Consider the following 26279-nt stretch of genomic DNA (forward strand, 5'->3'; position numbering starts at 1 on the left):
ACCAGACTGATTGTATGTCCCAGTAACTCAGAAAATTAAAGTGGTGAAAGGCTTTGCCTCAGCTAGGTTCAGTGATCACAAACACAAATGACTTTTAAGTTTTGTTGTTAGTGGAATGACATTTATGAAACCATATCCCTTCCAGTCCCCCTCTCTTGAATTATTTCGGGTGGATTGAGGAAAGCAAAGCCTGGGAGATCTTTTTGTGTAGTGCTAAAACCAGGAAGTCTTATGGTTTCCCACAAACTACAGCCCATCAGACAGGAAGCAGGTCTGGGATTCCAGAGTTACTTTATTTTTAGTCTGTTTTTAGTCTGCTTTTTTGATACACTTCCTCTGTGTGACTAAACTCTGTTTGGAAGATTCATTTGTTTCTGTTTACTAATACCATGACATTCTCCTATTATAGTGCCAGCCCAGGTGACTAACCTGCATGTGACAAACCAAGGGACAACCAACAGTTTGTTCACCAGCTGGACGTGGGCTCTGGGAGATGTAGATTCATACCAAGTGCTGCTGATTCATGAAAATGTTGTCATTAAAAATGAGAGTGTTTCCAGTGAGACCAACAAATACCACTTCCAGTCCCTGAAAGCTGGAGGGCTCTATTCCGTGGTTGTCACTACAGTGAGCGGAGGGATATTGTCCAGACAGACCATTGCAGAAGGGAGGACAGGTAAGGAAGGGGAGGGAAGTGTTCCACCCTGTGTGCAGTTCTACAAGCAGAACTCATTTGGAAGGATGGTCTCACAGTTAGTGGAGGTGACCTGGGTTCTGTGATAGCCTTCCATAAGTGACCTTGCCCAGGTGATGCCCCTGTTTCCTTATCTTATAGTGTTGCTCAGCACATAGGAAGCAGCCCTGTAGCACTTTAGAAACTAGCAAATTTATTAGGTCATGAGCTCTTGTTTGTAAGATCCACTTCTTCAGATGATTGGAGTAGAAGGAAAAAAGAATATGGGATTTATGTAGCCGGGGGGGGCGGGCAGTGGGGAAAAGAAGGTGGGGGTAAGGGGGCTACCTGTCACTAGTAGGACCAGTTGATGTAGCAAGTAGGATGTGTCACATTCCTGCGAATATCAAAGGTGTGTAAATTGCCCTCATAATGCACACAATCTTTGTTAAGTCCAAAGTTAAATGCATTAAATTTGCACATGAATTCCAGTTCAGATACTTCCCTCTGTAATCTTGTGGTAAAATTCTTTTGTAGACAAAACTGTTATTGTAGAAGTACTTACTATTGGCCACAAGGGGGCAGAAAACTCTTGATAATTAAAAAAATATATCTTAACTGGCCTCAAAATGATAAAGGGATCTGTGGTTGTTACGATTGGTGAAGAACAGCACTTTGGGAGGACAGCTAACGCCCTAAGATGTTAGAAGTAACTTCAGACCCTTGCTGTCATCACCACAGACAGTAACTTTGCTGTTGTCTTTGCTCAGAAACTCAGATGTATGCTGCTCACTTGGAGCCAAGACTTCCAAATGCTAAATAAGGGCCCTAGCCTCTTTTTTTGTTTTCCACAGTCACACTCCAGGCATTCTTGCTGCCCTAAACAATCAGAATGAGCCAGTTAAAACTCCGCTATGGCTTTTCCCTTTTGTTGTGCAGTTCCTTCCAGTGTGAGCGGAGTAACGGTGAATAATTTGGGACGGAGCGACTACCTCAGCGTTTCCTGGCTGCCAGCTACCGGAGAAGTGGATAGTTATGTGATAACACTCTCCCATGACAACCAGGCAGTTCAGACTTTGACCATTTCCAAAGCCCTCAGTGAATGTTCTTTCAGCAGCCTGGTTCCTGGCAGACTTTATGATGTGACGATAACCACAAAGAGCGGGAAGTACGAAAATCATTCCTTCAGCCAGCAACGAACAGGTAAAGGAGTTGGACAGACAGAAGACTCTGTCTGACTTGAGTCACACACCTTTCCCATGTGTAGTCCTTTGCGAAGATCCGTGCTAGCAGTAATGGCTAACCAAAACGGAAGCTGGATTGATTGGAAGGTCAAGTACTAAAATTTACAGTGCTTAAGATTTGGGCCTGAGACTCATGAATGGTCAGACCACTTTACATTGCCTCTGTGGTGTGAAGTCTCCCTATAGCAGGGTGTGGCCAACCAGTTAGGGACTAACAGCCATGGTTAAAGTGCAAAGAGCCATATGGTAGGGTGCAAAGAGCCATGTATTAGGCATTTATTTTCCTCTATCTATCTAGATATAATCTATATCTAGACAGATAGATAAAAATAAATATATAATACATTGCTCAATGCCCTCCCCACCCCCAGAGCCAGGCACCCCAATCCCCTGCTCTGACCAAATCCCCCTCCTCTCCTCCAGAGCCAGGCACCCCCAGCTCCTCGCTATAACCTGATCCCCCATCCCCTCCCTGAGCTAGACATCCACAGCTTCCCTGCTCTAACTCAGTGCCCTCCCCCTCCCCCAGAGCCAGGCCTCCGAGTGTCCCCCCACTCTAATTCAACGCTGGCGATTCACTGGAGCCATCGCCACCGCTGCTGCCACCACGCGCTTCTCCCACCAAGTGCTGGGGCGCCTGTGTAGAGCAGCGGACAGCACTCCTGGCGCGCTGCTCCAGGGAGGAGCCGCATTTAATGATGCAAAGAGCCACAGGTTGGCCACCCCTGCCCTACAGCTGTAAATGAAAATCAGGCTCCCTGATCTGTCTCACAAAGACAAAAACCTCAGCCGATTTCAGTGCGACGAGGATCTGGCCCAAACCCTCACTGTATCCTAGCAAAAGAAGGAATGGGAGCACAGGTGCTGCTGCACCCACTGGCCCTTCTTGAAGTGTTTTCCATCACATACAGGTTCGCAGTTTGATTCAATGGCTTTCAGCGCTCCCACTATCAGGGGCTGCAGGGGGGCGGAGGCTGGAATCGTGAGTGCCTTGGAAGGTCATCCTTAGCTGGAATAATTTGTGCTCTTCAGCAGTGCAGTAATTTTGACCACAAAGTAGGTGAGGGGAGCTTTTGCTGCTGTGAAAAGGCCAACAGCTGGTAACAATTGGGCAGCTGAAGTCAAAAGGCAGGTTTGAGTCAAACACTTTGTTCCCCAGACCCATAAGATGGCACTTCATATGCTATCTTATGCTGTAGTGGTCCAAAAATGCAACTAAAATGTCCAGATGCATACAGAATAGAATGGTAAGTGACACTGAAAATAATGTAATGTCCTCATATAAGCAAACTCTTGCCCTGATCTCTGGACGGCTGTGTCTACACTAGCCCCAAACTTCGAAATGGCCATTTGCATGGCCATTTTGAAGTTTACTAATGAAGCGCTGAAATACATATTCAGCTCCTCATTAGCATGCGGGCGGCCACGGCACTTCGAAATTGACGCGGCTCGCCGCCGCGTGGCTCATCCCAACGGGGCTCCTTTTCAAAAGGACCCCGCCTACCTTGAAGTCCCCTTATTCCTGTGAGCGGATGGGAATAAGAGGACTTTGAAGTAGGCGGGGTCCTTTTGAAAAGGAGCCCCGTTGGGATGAGCCGCGCGGCGGTGAGGCGTGTCAATTTCGAGGTGCCGCGGCTGCCCGCATGCTAATGAGGTGCTGAATATGTATTTCAGCACTTCATTAGTAAACTTCGAAATGGCCGTTTGCATGGCCATTTCGAAGTTTGGGGCTCGTGTAGACACGGCCAATGTGATCTCTGAAAAGATCTGTTCCTATAACAGGCGTAGAGGGGAGCCAGAAAGGGTTGCCAAAATGATCTGAGGTATTGAAAAACTATCTGGACAGAAATTTTAAATATGGGAAGTGTTTACCTGAGAGAGGAGAGGAAGAAGAGGGGACAAGACAGAGAGAGAAAAAATAATGCCCATTCTCTTCATAGATCAAGAAGGAGCCAGTCAGTGAAACTGAATGGTAGCAAAGTTAGCACTAATGAAAGGAAATACTATTTCACACACTGCAGAGTTAGCCTATCAAACTCCTTGCCATCAGATCTCATAAAAGCAAAGGCTACATCTACACTATAGCTATCTTTCAAAAGAAGTTCTTCCAGAAGATCTATTCTAAAAAAAAAATGTTTCAGAAAAACACATCCACACTCAAAAAAGCAGATTGAAAAAACTGATCTGCTCTTTCAGTAGAGAGCATCCACACAGCCCCTGCTCTTTTGAAGGAATGGGCCAGGGATTGAAAAATCCGGCACCACGAGGACTGCTCTTTCCAAAAAAGGGCCCTGGGGCATCTACGCATCGTTTTTTTCCAAAAGAATCTTTCGGAAAAAGGTGCTCTTCCTCATCTGGAGAGGAAAAGGGCTGCTGGAAAAAGTGCTCTGTTCTTCCAATTTAGTATCAGAAGAATGCATTTTGTGTGTAGGAGCTCCATGAGATTCTTCAAAAGAGCTCTGGCTTCTTCAAAAAAAAACTTGCTAGTGTAGCTGTAGCAAAAGAGGTTAGCAGGATTCCGAAAAGGATTGGACTTATATGTGAATAACAAGAGCAGTCAGTGTTACAATAACAAGAGTACAGGCAAACATGGTATAAACTAAACCTTCACTGACCGGCAATAGGAAGAAATTGTACCCATGGACAGTCAATTCAGTAGCTGCCAGCTGTAGGGGGTTTTGTACTTCCCACTGAAGTACCTGTCACTTGACAACTGAGCTAATCTGGTTTGGCAGTGCCTGTGTTTGATTACCTTTCTTGGGATATTCCGTGTTACACATTTATTGTTTCAGAATTCTAATTCTTTTTCCTTTTTATTTTTTTCCAGTTCCTTCAAGTGTTCAAGGACTTACTGTCAGCAATTCAGCAAGAAGTGACTATTTAAAGGTGTCCTGGTTGCATGCCACTGGAGATTTTGATAATTATAAAGTGACCATAGAGAACAAAAATGACTTCATCCAAACCAAAGATGTTCCCAAGTCTGAAAATGAATGTGTGTTCACTGAACTGGTCCCAGGGAGGCAATACAGCATCATAGTTAGCACACAAAGTGGAAAAGATGTGACTAGCCAAAGGGTCAATGGCAGAACAAGTGAGTAAATACTCTGGAGAACATTCTGAGAGGGCGTGGGCATTCAAATTTACAGTGCACTGGTAAAAGTGTAATCTTGTTTTACCATCTGATGCTCGTAGCTTGGCTCTTCAAACAGATGTCACTAAAGATCAAAGGAAGCAACTAGACTACAGTGGATATCTAAATCAAAGACATGCAGGAAACAAACAAACAAACAACCCACATATGTTTGTGTAGGGTTATAAACTCTGGGATATAATATAACATCTTTAAAATCAAAGTTGTATGATTTTGTTGTGTCAACCCATTACTTATGTTTGAAAAGCAGTGACTGTACACATAGCAGCTCTAGCTTTCGAAAGGGTTTCTGGTGGGACAGACTGGAGGTGCAGAAAGAGAGTTATCCATATTATTATTCATTTACTGGTTAATTTATTTTTTGTATTGTGTTAGCTCCTAGAAGATCTAGTCATGAACCCTTGTTGTAGACTCTACACAAACACAGGACAAAAAGATGGTTCCAGTAACATTTTGCATTCTAAGATTTACATTTTAGGAGGTCATCTGAGTCATGTCATTGCAATGGTCAGAATAATGATTACCTGAGGAGCTTATCTGCTATTCTTTTCTATTGTCTTTTCAGGGCCAGAGACAGTGAAGGAACTGACTCTTAGTAACAGAAGTACTGAAGACCTGCTAGTTACCTGGTCAAGGGCAGAGGGGGATGTTGATCAGTATGAGATTCAGCTACTTTTCAATGATATAAAGGTCTTTCCTTCCATTTTCCTTGGAAATACCATTGAGAAATATTGGTTCACAGCTTTAACTCCAGGGCGCCTGTACAAAATTCTTGTCTTGACAATCAGTGGAGACACACACTGTGCCACTTTCATAGAAGGATTGACAGGTGAGATTAACCAACGTTTAAATATGGTTATGGGTGAGAGGGGCCAAGGGCCCTGGAAGTTCGGAAACGGTAGACTGCATCACAATCTACAATGAACCCACCTGTACTATTGACAGAGAAATGCAAGATCTCACTGAAAGCCACATCAGTTTTTCAGCTAGCTTGAGCTTTCCTTAGTAAACAAATGCCACAGTCATCCCCCTCAGCATCCAAGTGTTGGATGGTAGTGTGACTTCTTGGTTAGAGGAGGGCATTGGAAGTGAAGACTCCAGGTTTCTTTTATGATAAGCTCTGCCCTAGTTTGCTTTGTGACCTTGGTGATACCACTTAACATCTCAATTCTTCAATTAACCCATCTGTAAAATAAGTTTCTTATTGCATAACTACAAACGGGTTTTGTGACGTTTAATGAATTAATGTCTAAAGAATTTTGAGATTCTCAGAAGATCCTTATGTTATCTGGAAAATATAAAAATATCTAGACAAAACAACTACTGTAATCCATTGAGGTACGCAAGGGTTGTGTTCTACACAACCCTTGCGTACCTTGAATTTCGTGTAAGTCGGGGAGGGCCTGGGTGGATGGGTTCGGTCCCTGGGAGGGTGCAGGGGGTTAAGCCTGTGGTGGGTTAGGGCAGCAGAAGTGGTGGGAGGGTGCAGGTGAGCTGGGGCTTGCACAGGGTTGGACCTGGGCAGCAGGGGGTTGGGGCAAGGGTTGAGCCCAGCCAGAGGGTTGGAGCTAGGGCTGCAGGGGTGAGGGGTAGGGCGGTTGGAGCTGGAGCCCCATGTACCAGGGAGTGTGAGTTGGGGCTGTGGGAGATTGGGGGCATTGAACACAGTGAACCGTGGTGGGGGCGTTAGTTGTGGGAGGTAGAGTGTCATGCACCTGCAGCAGCTGACAGCTGGAGCCCTGAGCATGCTGGGGACTGGCAGCCCAGCGCATGCCAGGGGTGTGAGCTGGGGACAGAGGGGGTTGAGCTGGCAGGGGAGATAGACCCCTTGTGCATGCTGGTGGCAGCTGACAGCTGGAGGCCCCACATGTGGGGGTGGGGGGTGAACCGGGGATGCAGGAGGGAGGGATTGAGCCGGGTGGGGGGTTGAAAGGGGGGTGCACCAGGGCAGGGTGGTTGAATGGAGGGGGGTTGGAGCTCCGCCAGGGGATGGGAGCCAGAGCCCCAGGCGAGGGTTGAAGTCGGAGCCCCATGCATGGGAGGATGAACTGGGGCCGTGGGCGATGAGCCAGATGGGGAGGAGTGGAACAGGGGTGCACCAGGGCAGGGTGCTGGGGGAGGGGCAGGTTGGAGCCCCACACATGATCTGGGGCCACATGGGGTTTGGGGCTTGGCTCCAGGTCCGCAGGGACTGGGTCCAGGTGGAGGGGGGTTTGAGGCGCAGGGGTTGGAGCCGGGTCCACGGGGGTTGAAGGGGAACCCCAGGCATCTGGCTGGAGTCCCCCGCTGGGGGCGGTGAGCTGGGGCATGCGGGTGGTGAGCTGGGGCCACAAGGACAGGGGAGCTGGGGGGACTGAGCCAGCGGGGGGCTAACAGGGGTGAACTGGTGTGGCTGTCAAACGGCACTGCCCTGGGAAGCAGGGGAAAGGGGCTCTTCACCTACTTAGCTGCCTGCCACTGCAAGAAGCGAAGCAGGCTGAAAGCCCCGTAGCTTTGCGCTGTATGGACGCTGCGTAAAGCGAGGGTCACTGTGTGAATCAGGGATCGGCCGCGTGTGAGCGGGGTTGCATACACTGGATTTGCATACTCTGAGACCATACTGTACTTTAATATTCTTTGTGTTTTCTTTATCATTGTCTTGGGAAAGACACTGCATTCATCTTCCGAGTAGAGAGCTGTGGGTTTGTATATGACTCAGACACAGTCTTGCAAACACTTACACGTATGTGCAGCTTCACTCACATGAGTAGTAGGACTACTCATAGGAGTAAAGTTGTACATACATGTGAGTATTTGCAAACTCAGGCCCCTCGTGATTATAAGAAGTCATCTCATTTCCTTTTGTACTCAATCCTAATGGTGACATCAGAATTTCATTTCCTGCAGCTACAGACAAATCAATATTTCAATGTAATAATATTTCCAAACTAAGGATTCTGTCTTCTCTCTTTTTCCCAGTTCCAAGTGCTGTTAAAAACATTCACGTTTCACCCAATGGGATGACAAACAGCCTGAGAGTGAACTGGAGTGCTGGAGGAGGAGATGTTGATTCCTACACAGTGACGCTATTCCATCAAAATCATCAGCTTGATTCCCAGACGGTCTCCAAGCATGTCTTTGAGCGTACCTTCAACAAGTTAGAAGCAGGAGAGCAATACCGAGTTGTGGTACAGTCTAACAGTGGCAACCTGCACAACAGTTTAACAGCTCATGGACGTACAAGTATGTTTCTTCACGGGAAAAGGGTGAAAAGCATCATGTTTTCCCACCAGATTAGTCCTGTTTTATAAGAGTGTGTTATTGTTTGGCTGTGGGGTGTCCCCTGGTGTCTGGGGACACTCAGATGTGCAAGGAGATGGGTCTCTGTCACGAAGAATTAGAAGGTTTGATCCTGCAAACCTACACGGTAGTGATTTCGCTGCATTGAATAGTCATGTTAGTGTCAATGGGGCTTCTCATGTGAGCAGCTTGACTTCATAAATGTTTGTTAGGCAGGACCCTCCAGTTCAAGCTGTGACATGGGGTTTGCTAATGCCACCTCGTATGCCTGCCTGAAATCATAGTGGAGCCAGTGGGACCCCACACAGACATAAGGTGTGTGCTGTCAGAGACCGCTGTATCACTCAGTCCTCCCAGGCGTATATAAACCATATACAGAGTAGGGAAGACATGAAACTAATATCATGAGTAAAATACTCTTCTGCTTTTTAAACATGTGTGTGCTTTGCTTTGGGATTGGGCTTTGGGTGGAGGGGTATAGCCTTTGCCTGAGATGTTTTCTGTCACCACATACTTGCCTGTTACTTTGACAGTTTTGTTGTTTCTTTGCATTTTAATCCTTGTTTATGTTCCTTTGGAGTCTGTGAAGATTTTTTCAGCTATTCTCTCCCCTCCCCACCTCTCCACCCCCAGCCACTAAGTGAGTAACTAAATTCTCTCTCTTCCTGGTCTTTCCATTTTTTTTTTAAATAACCCTCTCTTCTCCTTCCCTTCCCTTTCTCTGCTGTCTAAGAAGCCATGGCTCTCTGGAATTCACCTCCCCTACCCTGCCTCCTGTACTGGAGGATTGAGCCTGTCGGGTATTAGACATATTGGCTATGTCTACACGTGCCCCAAACTTCGAAATGGCCATGCAAATGGCCATTTCGAAGTTTACTAATGAAGCGCTGAAATGCATATTCAGCGCTTCATTAGCATGCGGGCGGCAGCAGCGCTTCGAAATTGACGAGCCTTGCCGCCGCGCGGCGCGTCCAGACGGGGCTCCTTTTCGAAAGGGCCCCTCCTACTTCGAAGTCCCCTTATTCCCATGAGCTCATGGGAATAAGGGGACTTCGAAGAAAGTGGCGTCCTTTCGAAAAGGAGCCCTGTCTGGACGCGCCGCGCGGCGGCAAAGCTCGTCAATTTCGAAGCGCCGCTGCCGCCCGCATGCTAATGAAGCGCTGAATATGCATTTCAGCGCTTCATTAGTAAACTTTGAAATGGCCATTTGCATGGCCATTTCGAAGTTTGGGGCACGTGTAGACACAGTCATTATGTGTGTATTGTTAAATGGCAGCTAGAACCATGGCCAGATTATGAAAGGGGTTTTAGGGGCTACAGCCACTAATGCCCCTGCTTACTGTGGCTCTGCCTGGCAGAGCAGGGGGAGAAATAGCTCTGTGCACTTCCACTCCCTCTCTCCCACCCCTCTGTGGCAGGAGCTGTAGGTGTCATCACTAGTGGTGCTCACCTGCAGGCTCCACCCTGCTGCTCCCATTGGCCAGGAATTGCAGCCAATGAGAGCAGCAGGGAGCAGAGCCCACGTGTTCCCTCCTGGGAGCTATACCAGGTGAGCACCCCAATTACCTGCCCCATCTCGCTCTCTGTCTCCTGCCCACACCCTGGTAGCCCACTCCCAGCCTGGTCCTACACCCTACTTCCTGCCCCGACCCTGGTCCTACCTTCCTCCAACACCCAACTCTACACCTGAACCTGCTTTTATACCCTACTTGCTGCCCAGACCCTGCACCCCCACACCCAGACTGCTCCTGCACCTCTCTGCTGTCCAAGAGGTCATGACTCTCTGGAATCCACTCCCCTACACTGTCTATTTTCCCTGGCCTGGGTGTTCTTTAACTACTTTACACACTGAAGGGAAAAGGAATGTAACCTGAGGCCAAGGGTTGGGTTCCAGGTGTCTCAGCCAGGGACAATGACTGCTACAAGAGGGTGTGACTACGCTATTGAATAGTAGACAACCTAGTCAGTACCTTGGCCCCAGAGTTCATATGATATTATTTCTTAGCTATCATTCTTTAAATAAGTATTCAACTTCTGTTAGAGGAATGTTGAATAACTATGGGCAGGAATCTGCTTTGTGAATTTATGATCCATGAAGCAGAGAGTGACGGAGGGGATGACTCTTCAGAGTGTTGATTACAGTTCTCTAGTTCATTCCCAAAGGGCTGTCTGCTAGCCGAGGGTGTCCAGAGCACAGCACTCCCCTTCCATCCTCCAGCCACTGGTAATTGTGGGGAGTTTGTCTTTGAACTGACTTTCTGCCTGCCTGGCTCTCTCCCCTGATGGGAAAATTTGCAGCTGGGGAGATGCAGATGGTTTCCATTTTCTTTGTACTGCTGGGGGGAAAAGAGTGGGGCAGACAAACTTCCCTGTGACATTCAAACTGCAAATCAGTCTCTTCTGGTTTCAAGTGGTTTCCTTTCATGGAAAGGAGGCTACACTGTACTTCATAAATCTATAAAACTTTGTGATGTAATGGGTTAGCCAGCCTTCCATCTTTCCATTCCACGCTGTATGCTCTTCCCACGTGTATTTATTTTAATATTTAACTAATATAGGTAACTTTATAGAGCAGAGACATAATGAGCAGAGCCGTACACAGCAGGCAAATTTTCTAATGATGTTGGAGTGTTGTACACATGCCATGTAAAGGGGACGTGCAGTCAGAATGTCCAGAAGTTAGGACTGTAACTGCTCACATTCCATCAAATACTCCTATGTGCTGCCCTGCCAATTACAGTGCAGCCAGAATTTCAAAAAAAGCCTGTACTCCCTTGAACACAAGTGTTTCCATTCAGTTCACCAGCTGCCATGTCAGCTCAGTTTAGCCATTTTTATGAAATAGAATTTAATAGAAATGACTTCATCACCAATACGGATAGAAGAAAAAAAATGTTTATCTTAAAAAATCATTTTATTCTCTAAGCTCTACAGTGCCCTAAACCTGATTGTATAGTTATTGCATGGTACTTCGTTCACTTAGGCTATGTCTACACGTGCAGCCAACATCGAAATAGGCTATTTCGATGAGTAACGTCTACACGTCCTCCAGGGCCGGCAACGTCGATGTTCAACTTCGACGTTGCTCAGCCCAACATCGAAATAGGCGCAGCGAGGGAACGTCTACACGTCAAAGTAGCACACATCGAAATAGGGATGCCAGGCACAGCTCCAGACAGGGTCACAGGGCGGACTCAACAGCAAGCCGCTCCCTTAAAGGGCCCCTCCCAGACACAGTTGCACTAAACAACACAAGATACACAGAGCTGACAACTGGTTGCAGACCCTTGCCTGCAGCATAGATCCCCAGCTGCCGCAGAAGCAGCCAGAAGCCCTGGGCTAAGGGCTGCTGCCCACAGTGACCATAGAGCCCCGCAGGGGCTGGAGAGAGAGCATCTCTCAACCCCCCAGCTGATGGCCGCCATGGAGGACCCAGCAATTTCGACGTTGCGGGACGCGGATCGTCTACACGGTCCCTACTTCGACGTTGAACGTCGAAGTAGGGCGCTATTCCTATCTCCTCATGAGGTTAGCGACTTCGACGTCTCGCCGCCTAACGTCGAAGTTAACTTCAAAATAGCGCCCGACGCGTGTAGACACAACGGGCGCTATTTCGAAGTTGGTGCCGCTACTTCGAAGTAGCGTGCACGTGTAGACGCAGCTTTAAGGTTGTTTGAGTGCCCTGTGGATGCATTTCCATAGAAAAATATTCCTACTTTAAGAAAAAAGTTAACCATCACTAGGAATTTCCAGGATGTATAATGCGTGGTTTGCGGATAATTCCAAGGTCCCTGTAATGCATTTAACACTAAATTACTGATGTTTTTTTCTTAGTCTTAACTCCATTTGAAATAATCATTTAATCGATCATTTTGTTAATCTTTAAAGTGCTACATTTCTGTGCTTTGTTCCATATGAAAGTAGTTTTTGTGTAGGAATCGTGTATATGCACAGACACACATACATACACAACATACATGTGTATGTACCAACATACATATATATTTTTCACGGTTAATCCACAAACGCATATTCAGTGGTGCAGAGTTAACCTTGCAATCTCTTTAATTGCTGTTGTTCCCAGTACCTGCCTCCGTCCAGGGATTATTTGCAGATCATGCCTACAGTAGTCATTCCTTGATAGTGACCTGGCACAGTGCTGCTGGGGTGGCTGAAAGATATGACATCCTGCTTTTGACGGAGCAAGGTATCCTCTTGAGCAACAAGTCAGAGCCAGCGACAGCTAAACAGCACAAATTTGAAGATTTAATGCCTGGCAAGAAGTATAGAGTGCAAATGTTGACCGTCAGTGGCGGGCTCTTCAGCACACAAGCAGAAACAGAAGGCCGAACAGGTAGTTAGAATATTTCAGCCTATATTCAGTGCCTGCAGTAAGATTGGATATGTGTATATACAATGAGTCATCCAAATATCTACTGATTGAAAAATCTCCAAAAGGGAACAGTCTTTTAGTGTCTGCATCCTCTCTCTGACATATGTTTAATTTAAAAAAATGAAAATTGCTTACAGATTAGTGTGGCTTTTGCGGGTTTAGTACACTGTACATTGAAGCAGAGAGTTGAGGAATGTTGCTGTAGTCAAGGATTTCTCAGCATGTCCATTATGTAGAAAGTGTTAATGTGCCTATTGTCTAGCCTTACATTCACTTATAGGCTTATAGGATCCTGGTCAACAGCTGAATATAAATATACGGCAGGTGTTGCCCTTTTCTCAGGCCAACTTCACACTGAGGTTAAAGGGAAGATTTGTGTGAGCCTAGACTGGAGGATTGAACCTGTTGGGTATTAGACATATTACATATGTGTTGTTAAATGGCAGCGATGATCATGTCTGGATTGTGAAAGGGGCTTTAGGGGCTACAGCCACGAATGGTTCCTGTGGCTCTGCCTGGCAGGGCAGGGGGGGAAGTAGCTCTGTGAGCTGCCACTCCTTCTCTCCCACCCAGCCATGGCAGGATCTGTATGTGTCACCACTAGTGGTGCTCACCTGCAGGCTCCATCCTGCTGCTCCCATTGTCTGGGAATCATGGCCAATGGGAGCAGCAGGGAGCTGAGCTTGTCACCTCAGGGCTGCACAGAGCCATGTGTTCCTCCCTGGGAGCTGTGCCAGGTAAGCACCCCAATTCCCTGTCCCTTCTCACTCTGTCTCCTGCCCAGACCCTGGTAGCCCACTCCCAGCCTGGTCCTGCTCCCTACTTCCCGCCCAGAGCCTGGTCCTACCTTCCTCCAAGACCTGACTCCTTACCTGAGGCTGCTCCTTCACCCTACTTCCTGCCCAGACCCTGCACCCCCACACCCAGCCTGCTCCAGCACCCTTCTTCCCCTCTAGACCCCATAGTCCCATACACAGCCTTTCCTATTTCCCACCCAGACCCTGCATACCCCCACCCAACTCCCCAGCATCCCCTTTCTGCACACTGAACCCTTCAATTTTCACCCCACCCCAGAGCCTAGGTTGTCCCAGTAGCCCCAGGCCCTCAAGAGTTAATCCATCCCTATCCACTTACAAAAATTTTCATCTAGTTTCTGGACCACCTTATTTTTGTGTGTTTACATCACAAGAATGTAATTCTCAGTGGCTTAATAGACCCTTCTTCTAATCAAAAGTGGTAATTTTAGTGGGATTCAGCTTAGTTAGTAGACATTCTGACATTTTCTCCTCTATCTATCCCTGTTTCTAGTCCCAGCCGCTGTCACAAATCTGAAGGTCACAGAAAATACTAATGGGCGCCTGTCATTCAGCTGGATTGCATCCCAGGGAGAACTGGACTCCTATCATATCTTTTTGTACAATCCAGACAGATCCCTCCAGGACAGAATTCAAGGGGACCGGAACCTCCAGCAGTGTTCTTTCCACAACTTGCAGCAAGGCAGGATGTATAAAATGGTGATTGTTACTCACAGTGGAGATCTCACAAATGAATCATCCACATTTGGAAGAACAGGTAGGAGCATCTAGTGCTGGGCCTGGCAAAATACAGCCTACAGGCCAGATCTGGCCCACCAACCCACTGGTTCTGGCCTGTGGGTGCCTCAGCTGGCACCCTGCTTGCCCCACGCCTGCTCAGAGCTCAGAAGAGCTGGCTGCAGGGTTCTGTGAGTGAACCTGGGGGTGGGAGGAGAGACTTCTCACACTGGCCCTACCACCAGCAAAATCTTGTAGCTCCCATTGGCCAGAAGAGCTGCCTGTTTATAGGACAGGCAGCATGTGAAGTACCCCTCCTCTCCCTGGGCTCTCAGCTGTCAGTTCTGACCAGTACGCATGGCCCCTGCAGCTTCTCTGAGCACGAGCTGCAGTATGGAAGGCAGGGACCCTGGCAGCGTTCCCTGTAGATGAGCACTTGAGTGGCTACCCAGGAGAGAGTCAGGTGCCACCCAACTGGTTAGCACAGCACCCACAGCCATCCACCGGTGGTGTACATTTGCACATGCCTCAGTGCACATAACAAAATTTATTCCACACATGGACAGAAAAAATTAGAGGGAACACTGCACCCTGGATAAGGAACTTGTTGGGCTGTTGGCTGAGAACCACCCAAGTAAGTGCTTCCCAACCAGAGCCTTCCTCCCCACATTCCTCTGCCCCGCTTCCTGCATTCCTACCCCATGTAGCCCAAACCTCTGCACTCCCAGTCCTGCCCCCGTACCCCTTCCCAAACCCTGCACCCCCTTCTGCACCACTCCTCCAGATCACAACCCCCTCCCAGATGCTGCACCCTAACCCCCTATTTCTGATCACAACCCAAATCCCTGCAGCCCATGATCACACCCCAGTCCCAGGCTCTGCACCCCTCCTAAACCCCTTCTTCATGTCACCCATACCCCCTTCCAGACCTTATCCGAGGTCACAACCCCCTTTTTCCCCCAAACTCCCTCCCAGATCCCACACATCCTCCTGCAGCCATTCCCTTACCCCAAGTTCTCTTCCGTACCCAACCTTCACCCAGACCTCGCACCTTCTCCATTAGTATCAAGGAAGCGTGCGGCCCTTGATCACTTACCAAATTCTTGGAGTGGGCCCCCCATCAAATATTATTGCCCATTCCTGATCTAGAAGGATAATCCATCCCCACTTACATCTTCCTTAAAGACCTAATTACCTAGTGTGATATCCAAAAGTTGGTACTAGAGCCAAGTAAAGCAGCTATGAGTATCCAAACTCTCCCTATACATTTGAGGCATTATCTAAAAAGAAGCAAAATTTTAGATTGTGGCAACTGTTTTTCAGATAATAAATATTGTTCTAATTTATTATCTGCCGCCAAGTGATACCTAAGTGTACTGACCAAGGGCAGAATCCCCAGTGTGCTAGGCACTAAATAGGGATGAAATAAAAATGACAGCCCTCTACCCCAAAGAGCTTATAACACAGGTTAATGATAAGATGAAACAAGCGGGCAAAACGAGTGGGAGAGAGGGAAGATGAGGTAATGATCAGTGAAATGAACAGGATTTTCATGGTCAGGAATAGTTGTTACTTGTCTCATCATTGCCGGGTGGCACAGTGTGGGAGGCATTTGTAAGAGCTGTGTTGTTCCCACAAGCCTCCTCTAATCTCCCACTTACCCCCCACAAACACACACTATAACTTATTTCGTGTTTATAGTCCAGCAGTGCTGTGTGTCTCGATCTAACATATGGTCACTGTCACTGCACTGTTGTTACACAATTCTCCAGAATACTCAGCCTGGAGTAACTGTATACTCTCTCTTTCAGTTCCGGCCCCAGTTACTCATCTCAGAGCCACCAACAGAAACATGACAGACAGTCTGTGGTTCACCTGGGAACTGGCATCAGGAGATGTAGATTATTATGAACTGAATCTTTATAACCCAAATGGCACACAGAAGGAAACATGGCAAAGGAAAGATCTAAGAGAGTGGCATTTCCAGAGCCTGGTTCCTGGCAGAAAATACACCCTGGTTGTAGTGACCCACAGTGGTGACCTGACTAATAGAGCAGAGGCTGAGGGAAGAACAGGTAAAAAAACACAGTGGCTTTTTACCTCCAACTGTCATAATTTATGGCAGTTCATAGATGTCTAATGGATTTATTGTGAGATAAGATTTTATTACATGAATTATTAAAAGTATATAAAAGCACAAGTAAGACCATCATAAATGGTATTACATTAATGGCAGGAAATAAATCACAGCCCAACTGGTTTGTTCAGAGGCCTGTTTCTTGTCAAGGTGACTTTGAAGGAGATGAAGATAAATGAAGAAGCCTAAGATAATGGCTTGTTTTCTCATGTGCCCATTCTGTATGAAATGTCATTAAAAACTTTTCTTTTCCCCAATTTTACCTCTTTTGTCTAGCACCCAGTCCTCCTAGTGTTGTATCATTTGCCGATGTTGCAAACACTTCGCTATCAATCACCTGGCGGGGTCCCCCAGACTGGACGGATTATGATGACTTTGAGTTGCAGTGGTTCCCAAGAGATCCCCTTACAGTCTTCAACCCCTACGTCAAAAGCAGATCAAACGGACGCATCGTGTATGGCCTTCGACCGGGAAGGCTCTATACATTCAGTATCAGGAGTGTCAGTGGTGACAACTGGAAGACGTATAGTCTATCGCTGTCTGGAACTGTGAGAACAAGTAAGAGCCGATTTTATCGATCCCTTAGAGCTCATCTGAAGATGAGGCTGAAACAGTGTGGGCCAGTTAGATAAATCTTACCCATTACAGTTAACCATTTACGAATTTCTGCTGGTTGACTCAAGAATGTCTGGATATGGATTCAAGTGGAAATCAAAATGTCCTTTCGTCCTGGCCCACTTCAAGTGTTCATAGATAGAAATGAACACAAGCTGCAAAATTCAAATCAAAATCAAAATATTACTGAAATTCCTGGGCTATTTGGTTCTAGGTTTTGATTTGTCATAGAATCAGAGAAATATAGGATTGAAAGGCACCTAGGAAAGATATCGAGTTCAACTCCCCTGCACTGAGATAGGATGTAGTAAACCTAGACCATACATGGCAAGTGTCTGTTTGACCAGTTCTTACAATCCTCCAATGAGGAAGATTCCACATCTGAAGCCTGTGCCAGAGCTTAACTAACCTTACAGCTAGGAAGTTTTTCCTAATATTTAACCTGAATCTCCCTTGATATAGATGAAAGCCACTACTTCTAGTCCTACCTTCAGTGAACAATTGGTTAGTCTCCCCTTTAGCACACCTCTTAAAATATTTGAAGACTGTTATCAGATCTCCACCCCCATCAGTGGTGTTTTCTGAAAACTGACCATGCCCAGCCCTTTCCACTTTTCCCCACAGGCTGGGTTTTCTGAGCCTTTTGTCGTTTTTGTTGCTCTACTTTGCACTGGCTCCAATTTGTCCACATCTTTACTTAAGGGCAGTACTGCAGCTGAGGCCTCAGCAGTGCCAAGTACCGTGGAGGAATTGCTCCCTGTGTATTCCATATAACATTCCTACTAATTCACCCCCAAATTATTTTAGTTTTTTACAGCTGCATCACACGACTGACTCACATTCAGTTTGTCATCTATTTTAACCTCCATATCCTCATCAGTAGAATTACCACCTATTCAGTTAGTCGCCATTGTGAGGACTCATTCATTTGATTTTTTTCCTTCCTAAGTATGGTGCTTTTTAACTTGTCTTTTTTGAACGTCATCGTACTGATTTCACACCAGTACTCCAACTGAGTTCAGGATTACTGGGATTTTGAAATTTGAGGTGGGTCCACTGAGATATTTTGAGCAATCAAAAAGGAAGTGTGTCTGTGAGGGACGAGAGAGACTCGAGTATTAGATTTGCAAAAGTAAATTCAAAGAGTTCCTTTTTCCTCCGGTGCTGTTTGTGGCTTTTGCCCTTATTTATGTGAGTCTAGCAGATCTCACTGACAGTCTGATGACGAGTCTGCCATGAAGTGGGTGAAATAGTGAAGCCATGTGGACCTGTTTGGAACATACAGTAATTTGAACTTGGGGTCATGTGTTGTGTGTCATATGGCATAAGTAAAGCACGTATTTTGCACAGCAAAACACATACTTCATAGACATGCTCCATTGAGATGGGCCTTCTGTATGTTACACAGCAAAAGAGAGTCACACATCAGTCATATGACTTTTGTCCCATGCCCTCAGCTGAATTAGTCATCTTGTGATAACTGCAGATATTAACCACTAAATGTAGACTGGACGTCCTAAACTTGCTTGTTTCTTTTCATGTTGCACCTTGAAAAAATTTTAAGGGGCAAAATAGCAACTATTTGCTTCTTGATTTCAAAGTGCCAATGGGGAAGTAGAAGGACAGAATAAAGATGTCACTTGGTAGGCTTCTTCCCCTAAGCATACCAGGAAGCCATGAAATTGCAGCAAAAAGTCCTGTAAGTGATCGTAGAGGCATAAGGGGATAGTATGGACATTCATATGCACTTCCCATTTACCCCTCTTACTTTTCTTCCACAAAAGACCGATGAAACTGGTCTGTGTTTAGAAACACATTGGGAATAGAGGGTGTTTGAGAGTAGACATAAAAAAGCTGTGCCAAGTGGGATGGATGGACAGGGAGATAAATATAAACCCTCGATATAACAGACTAATGGGGTGGGGAAAGTTGTCTGCTGTTACCAAAAGTCAGTTATATGCTAGGGTTCATCTGCCCTCCCACCCCTGCCAGGCTCCCCCAGCCCCAATCTCAGCCTTCCTCTCCCACCACTGAAAAAAACAACAAAAAAACCGCTGCCACTTACGAGAGAAGCTGCTGGACTGTGCGGTGTCTCTCGAGGCACCCCGCCGTGCAGCTGGAGGCGCCCTGCCACACATGACTGGCAGTGCCCTGCAACACCTCCTTTTGAAGATACAGTACTTTGGTTCTTCAGATATAATTTATTCCTTTGGACAATTGCAGAAAATAAAATTGAAAGGAAATAGATGAGTTTGTAAACAGCAGGTCAGAGATTTATCCCTTTCACTATAGAGTGCATACAATGTGATATGAACATTTAATTGTAAAAAGTCTGAATTTTAATTATGCTGTATGATGAGTTTTTTTAACTAGATTTAAGTTCCAAGTGTATCATGGTTCTAATAATATGTTGGATTCCTATTGCACCTCTCTTCAGAAAATTTCCAGAGTAGGTTTTTTTAAACAATTAATTACTGAAGAATCACAGGTCTTTTTGAATGTCAATGACATTAATTCATTTTACACATAAATAATAGGTGACTTTCCCAAAACCTTTCAGTGGCGTAGTGGAGCTAGGAATCCTGACTCCTAGTCCCTCAGTTCTAATTATATTGTTAATTTAGAAGGTTGAGAAAGATGGCCAAGCCATAGATTGAGCACAAAATGTATAATGCATGTCCACTGTTACGTTACACTTCAACTTTTCAACCTCTCCTCCATCTTCAGAACCAGACAAGATACAAAATCTTCACTGCCGGCCACAAAATTCTACTGCCATTGCATGTTCCTGGACCCCGCCTGACTCGGACTTCGATGGATATAGCATTGAATGCAAAAAAATGGACACTGGAGAAGTTGAGTTTTCCAAAAGGATAGAAAAAGAAAGGTCTTTGCAAAACATCATGACATTAGTACCCCACAAGAGGTACTTGGTATCCATCAAAGTGCAATCAGGAGACATGACTAGTGAGGTTGTTGAAGACAGCACCATCACTATGATAGATCGTAAGTCTTTGATGTGCTGAAAGCAGATACAGTGACATGGAGGAAAGAGGTGGACAGGAATAATCATCTGGTCCTGTTGGTTAGTCAGCAGACTTTTTAACCTCCAGACCTGCCTCTTCTGTCACACTAGCCACCAAATGAGGAACACCTGCATTGAGATGAATGCTGGGCAAAATTATAAGGCATCTAAAACTTGCTTTAGAAGGGTGTTTTCTCACTGTGTGAAGGGTATGATAAAAGTGGTATATTTGACTCATACAGTGAGTGGAGACTTATAATCGGTCTGTCATGGCATAACAAGCAGCCTACAACTGTAACTTTGCTCTCCGCTGGACTTGCTTCTTAGCTGCCCTGCTGGGCAAATGTTCCGTGGAGTATGGCTGAGGGGTCTGGTCACCAGTTCCCACTTGGCTGCAGAGAGCAAATGAGAATTACAGAGACCGGTCACTAAAATACTCCCACTGTGATGGGATATACAGATCCCAACCCTGGTATCAAAGGGTTAGTGAGCTAATGTGGGCTCTGGTGGCCCTGCCTCTTCACACCTGTGACAGATGTCAGAGTTGGAGGGAGGCACTTAAAATGGAGAAATCCAGCTCAGGAGATAAGAGACCGGGGAGCAGAGCAGGCCCTCAGACCTTAAACGTTGGAGAAAGGAATAGCTGAATGCGGGAGCCTTATGGGCAGCCGCCTTCCTTCAAGGAGGTCCTGATGCTGACTCACCTTGAAAGCAGACTACTCCTCTCTGTTTATTGATGATCTCAGTTTAGGGCCACAGACTGATGAGTGCTCTCTGAAGGAAAACAGCCACAACCAACCCTTCATATAAATTGCAACCAAGCCCTGTCTTTTCTCTACCACAAAGGATACTACAAGTTCAAATAAAATCAGAACTAACCTGATGTGTTTCCAAAAACAACAGAGCCTCTCTGAAGGTGTAAGTTCTCCATTATTTGCATTTTTAGACATCTCTGCACTTTCAGGTCCTGATGGATCTTGGAAGCAGGACTGTCTAAATACCATGAAGGAACCAGCTCTCCCAAGAATTCCAGACTGGTCTTATGGACCAAAGAGATCTGATTTGGCTTCAAATAAGCATATGAACTATTGCCTCCTTATCCACACTGAAACCCTTTAAATTTTAGCCACAACTATTAAACAATAGATAATGATACAGTATATATGGCTACCTAAGTCATTGGAAACGTTTAGCTGAAATCTCTATTACAGTGCTGTAGCATTCCTATGGGAGACTTATGTCAAATGTACCTGTTCCCTCTTGCTCTTGTTCCTTTTCTGCTTGGTTCCTGATGTCTCACTGTTCAACATTTAGCCTCTTCAGACATACAGTGGATACAAATGGCAGTCCCTATGGAAGCCATTTTGGAGCCAGGTAGTCTACATGTAAATAGTTGCTTAATTAATTCAGTGCCATGTATTGTTCCTCGAACATTGTTTATTGTTCCATTTGGTGTGGCAGGAAATCAGGCTTTTCAAAGCAAATGTCTACCTGAAGCTTCAGTGGTTTCGAAGTACCTGGAGTGAGCCCCTCTGATAATACTATTGTAGAAGTTATAATTTAAAATGGAAAGGATTTAATGAGACTGTAGAGCAACCCTGGGCAGCTTCTGAGGGAAATCCAACTGTAAAGAGCTACCTTTGTCGTCGTATTTACAGCACTGCTGGTCTGTTTTGTCTTCTGGTAGCTTCTCTGCTGGAAAGGGATGTACTCTATGACTGTAAAGAGCATAATATGAGAAAGATTTGGACTGAATGACTGAGTTCTGTTGAGATTTCCATCTCATTTGCTGTTCTATGTAATTTAAAAATGTATAGCTGGCCATGATGCCTAGGGCGGTTGTAGAATCTCCATTCCTGGAAGTATTTAAGACAAGATTAGGTAAATATCTAACAGGGATTATATAGATAGTGCTTTGTCCTGCTGTGAGGATAAGAAACTGGACTTGAGGACCTCCTGAGGTCCCTTCCAGTTCTGTTATTCTATGAGTCTATTCTGTGTTCTTTATTTCTCATTCCCTCTCTCTTCTTTCCCAGGTCCTCCACCTCCACCCCCCTATATCCGAGTGAACAAAAAGGAGGCACTCATTACCAAATCTTCCATCAATTTTACTTTCAACTGCAGCTGGTTCAGTGACACCAATGGAGCTGTGAAATACTTCACTGTGGTTGTGAGAGAAGCCGATGGTAAGTTTTCATGAATTCATAGTATTTTTCTGTAACCCATGTTAACACAGGGAGAGTATCTGTCTTCATCTATGTATTGTACATCAGAAGAGGTATCTGGATCTGCTTCTGCATCCAAGCCAATTAACCTGGTCCTTTATCTCAGCCAGGGGAGGTTTTGAGACCCAGAGGTCCAGTCCCCACTGGCACCAAAGTTGAGGACAGAGTTCTGCTTTGTTCTCTGGAATGTTACCAGATGTTTTGAGGGTTTCTTTACAGAGACAAAGAGGGAATTCAAAGCAAATGTCTCAGAGAATAGAAATGGGACAGATTGCCTTGCTATGCATTGACTCGATGCATCTTAGACACTATCTTGAAGCAGTTAGGAGTGCATCTCAGCTTCAGTTTCTGCTGGCCTCCGTCTTGCCTGATAAGCCATTATTAGAAAACAAAAGTAGCTTACAGTCTGAATAAAATGATTTACATGATGCTTATGTCATGAGACAAATTGCTGTCTTGTACATCAATGTAAATCAAAGTAGAAAACCTCCCCATACAAATATATTTCCTTCCATGTGCTAGCCTATAAATAGGAAAGGTGGCTCCTTCTGTGACCTAGTGTAAGTTGTTTAATCATTCTGTATCTCTGGTGTTCCTATGTTAAAAAAAAAATCCTTTTTTCCTCACATCTTGCGTCATTCTTGTCTATTCAGCGTGTCAGAAGGATAGCCATGTTAGCCTGTACCTGCAAAAACAATGAGACTAACAGATTTATTTGGGTATAAGCTTTTGTGGATAAAGACCCACTTTGTCAGTGGGTTTATTAGTCTCTAAGGTGCCATAGGACTCCTTGTTCTATTCACAGCGTAAACTGTTTGGGAGTATCAAGTGGCTCTCGCCATATATTGGTTCAGTACCTCACATAGCTGACCCTCTTAGGCACTATCATAAATAATAAAAAATCAGGATTCATTTCTCAGGACTACAGTCATTTCCTTTTGCAACTTTTCTCTGTACCAGCTGGGTACTTTTTTCTTTAACTCACTAGAAGGCAGTAGATGGGGTAGAGGTGGGGGGGCGCAGAGGCAGCATTATGCAGCCAAGGTGATTCACATAACCTTCTGAAGGTGTGGGACCCTTCCTGTGCATGTGGTTCTAGAACGGAATCTGGAAGGGTTATATTAAACTGCCCTGTGTTATCTAGCCTGGCAAGCCAGTAGCAAACCAAAAGTGTCCCCATAGGCCAGCGTGCGGTGTGGATTCAAATAGGAGACAATGTGCCTGGAACACCCTGAGCTAGGGTAGGTGTACGTTGGAGTGGGAGATGTGCCTCCCAGCTCAGATGGACATCCCTGCTAGCTCTGAATGAGTTAGCATGCTAAAACATGGTGGTTCCCATCTGACACCTTGGGTACATACGTGGGCAGCTAATCCATACCTATGCAGCTGTGGCTGTGCCGTTATTTTAAGCACACTAAGTCTGGCATGGGTGTGTCTATCCCAGCTGGGAGTTACATCTCATGCTCTAGCATAGACATACCCTAAGTCTTAATTTAAGCATTTGTGCCACAAGGCAGCAGTGTGTGGAGCATCAGTCACTCTAGAAAAACTCACAGGATTTCTTTAGGACTCTCAAAATATTTGAATCTGTAGAGGTCTCTGTAAAGAGGGTGGTTTTCATTGGCTCAGCAATTTCAAAGCCAGTACAGTGCAGTAAGATTGTAAGAAGCTTGATCAGATTGTAAGAAGCTTTTTAAACCACAGCACCAGTTTGCTTTGAAACACAACTTCCTATCTGCAGGAATGTCTTATGTGCTGTATTCTGCTTCTTCTCCTGGGGAAGCAGATTACCACACCAAACCAACTGTAGTTTGCAAAGAGATCATAGCTACTAATCACCACGACAGTTAAGATTAATAATAACAGTTCATATATAGTGTGTTTCTTTCATAGACCTTCCAGTGCAGTATAAAGGAAGGTAATTTGACAGATGGGAATACAGAGGCTCAGAAGAGAGTGACTTGCCTGTGGTCATACAGCAGTTTAGGGTGGGGGCTGGGAATAGATCCCAGGTTACCTAACTTCTGGTCCCATGCCCTGCAACTCTGGAGCCACATGAGGCTTTTTAAGGACTTCTTTGTGGTTCCCAATGCTATCGTTGCAAAGTAAAAAAATAAAAAATCCTCCCTACAGTTAACATCTAAAAGCCCAAAAATAAACAACTCATAGCTAATAGTAAACAATATATAATCTCAAAACATTGGATAATTTTCCTTAGCATCGTGAAGAGAGAGAGAGAGAGAAGGTTCGGGAGTGAAAGTCAGGAAGACAGTCGTACAAACATACACGCAAAGAGTGAAGAAATAGAATATATAAAAAGTTTGTGAAAGTCCTGCAGTAGACATGTAGTGCATTACAAATCATTATGTGTGCACAGTTCTTAAAATAGAGGTTACAAAATGTACGGTTTGATGTTATTTATTAAGGACTGTCTTGTATTCACATGCATTACGGATCTTGAATTATTGAGTTTACCAAATTGGAAAAAATGTCTCCTCTTGCTGTTTTGGTTGCTATCCCTTGCAGTAAACTATGCAGCCTCTCAAAGTGCATGAATATCTCAAGTGTTAATACTCAGGGTCTTAACTATTATACTTCACTACTAGCACAAGAGCTGTGGCATATGATATGCATTTTTTCCCCAGGCAATGAAGAGCTGAAGCCGGATCAGCAGCACCCATTACCTTCCTACCTGGAATACAAGCATAACAATTCTATACACATCTATCAAACAAACTATTTTGCCAGCAAATGTGCTGAAAACCTTGACAGTAACTATAAGAGCTTTGACATTAAGCTTGGAGCTGAGATGGAGAGTCTGGGCGGAAAATGTGATCCAAATGAGCAGAAATTCTGTGACGGGCCACTAAAACCCAGGACTGCATACAGGTTAGATTTATTGTGGTCATTGTGCTGTGTGAGATGTGCTGTATTATTAGGCACTATGCTATCTAGATGCCTGATATGCTTGAGCTGCTGTAGATTAATAACCTGTGTTACATGGTGTTCTCTGTGTTGTAATGTGCAATTTATAAAAGCTTTGTTCCTCCCCTGTCTCACCAGCCTTGGAATCCTACAATTCGTTACGTGTGAACCTCTGTGTATCTTTTACTTTAATAGGCAACTTTCTACAGTTGCTAATTTCTCCACAGAGCGACTGAAGGGCTGGATCAGCGGCTGAGTCAGGGCAGTATTCACAGCAGCTAAAAGTGGGGAGTGAGACATGCAGAGATGGCTTTGTGCTCCTCTAATTCTGTAGACAGGCTGCACCAGGATGATCTGCTGGTGCAAATTAGAGCAACTCAAGGGCTATTCTACTCTGTGCCAGCTTCCGATAGGCTCAGAAAGTCTTTAGAGCCGGCTCAGGGCAAAGAGAAGCGTCAGTCACAATCAGGCATGGTATGAGAGCTGTTAAAATATCTGTATAATTCCTGTTGAGTCCTCTACATTGGCATGAAACTCCAAGGGCTGAATCCAATTCCTTTAAGGCCATTTTGTGCCTAGGGAACAGCAGAAAGCAGCTGGAGTATGACCCACCATCTAAGCCTTAGATTTCAGTCAAACACTAGAGTTTTTGAAGTAATATCTCCCTACCATTGTGATTTGTATTTCAAATAAACATGATTTCATCATCACCAACAACCATGGGCTCAGTGTCCACTGTTATGTGATGCCTCTCTGACTATTTCCTTCCATCTTTCCCTGTCTAGTGCAGAGCAGCTTAGTTTCCACAGACCAGCGTCAGACCAATCTACTATATCATCTACTCTTTCTCTGTGGGGTCTGCCTCTCCTATTTGAACCATCCATTTTGCCAAATACCAGTGTCTTAATTTTTCGTCCATCGTTCATTTTGCAAATATGCCCAAATATCTGTAATTTGCATTGTATAACCTTCTGCAGTAGGTTCTCATTTAGCTGTATCTTCCTCTATAATTCCTCATTGGTAACCTTCTGCATCCATTCTATTCTCAGGATCTTTCTATAACAACTGCTCTTGAATGCC

General features: G+C 45.3%; 1 protein-coding gene across 3 annotated transcripts in view; it reads left to right on the forward strand.

Annotated features, from left to right (window-relative positions):
* The window catches only part of PTPRB (protein tyrosine phosphatase receptor type B), a 113810-nt gene that overhangs the window by 57224 nt on the left and 30307 nt on the right, over nucleotides 1–26279 (forward strand). For 2 of the 3 annotated variants that reach the window (XM_075012866.1, XM_075012885.1), the window contains 12 exons: nucleotides 410–676; nucleotides 1613–1876; nucleotides 4745–5008; nucleotides 5634–5897; nucleotides 8027–8290; nucleotides 12432–12701; nucleotides 14049–14312; nucleotides 16084–16347; nucleotides 16686–16967; nucleotides 19752–20030; nucleotides 22086–22235; nucleotides 24920–25163. In XM_075012866.1, the coding sequence (XP_074868967.1) occupies nucleotides 410–676; nucleotides 1613–1876; nucleotides 4745–5008; nucleotides 5634–5897; nucleotides 8027–8290; nucleotides 12432–12701; nucleotides 14049–14312; nucleotides 16084–16347; nucleotides 16686–16967; nucleotides 19752–20030; nucleotides 22086–22235; nucleotides 24920–25163 (3076 nt within the window). The remainder of the gene's footprint in view (nucleotides 1–409; nucleotides 677–1612; nucleotides 1877–4744; nucleotides 5009–5633; nucleotides 5898–8026; nucleotides 8291–12431; nucleotides 12702–14048; nucleotides 14313–16083; nucleotides 16348–16685; nucleotides 16968–19751; nucleotides 20031–22085; nucleotides 22236–24919; nucleotides 25164–26279) is intronic. The other variant, XM_075012875.1, reaches the window with a different exon arrangement.

The sequence above is a fragment of the Carettochelys insculpta genome, chromosome 1 (genome assembly GCF_033958435.1).
Source record: "Carettochelys insculpta isolate YL-2023 chromosome 1, ASM3395843v1, whole genome shotgun sequence".
In the NCBI taxonomy this organism is placed as follows: Eukaryota; Metazoa; Chordata; order Testudines; family Carettochelyidae; genus Carettochelys; species Carettochelys insculpta.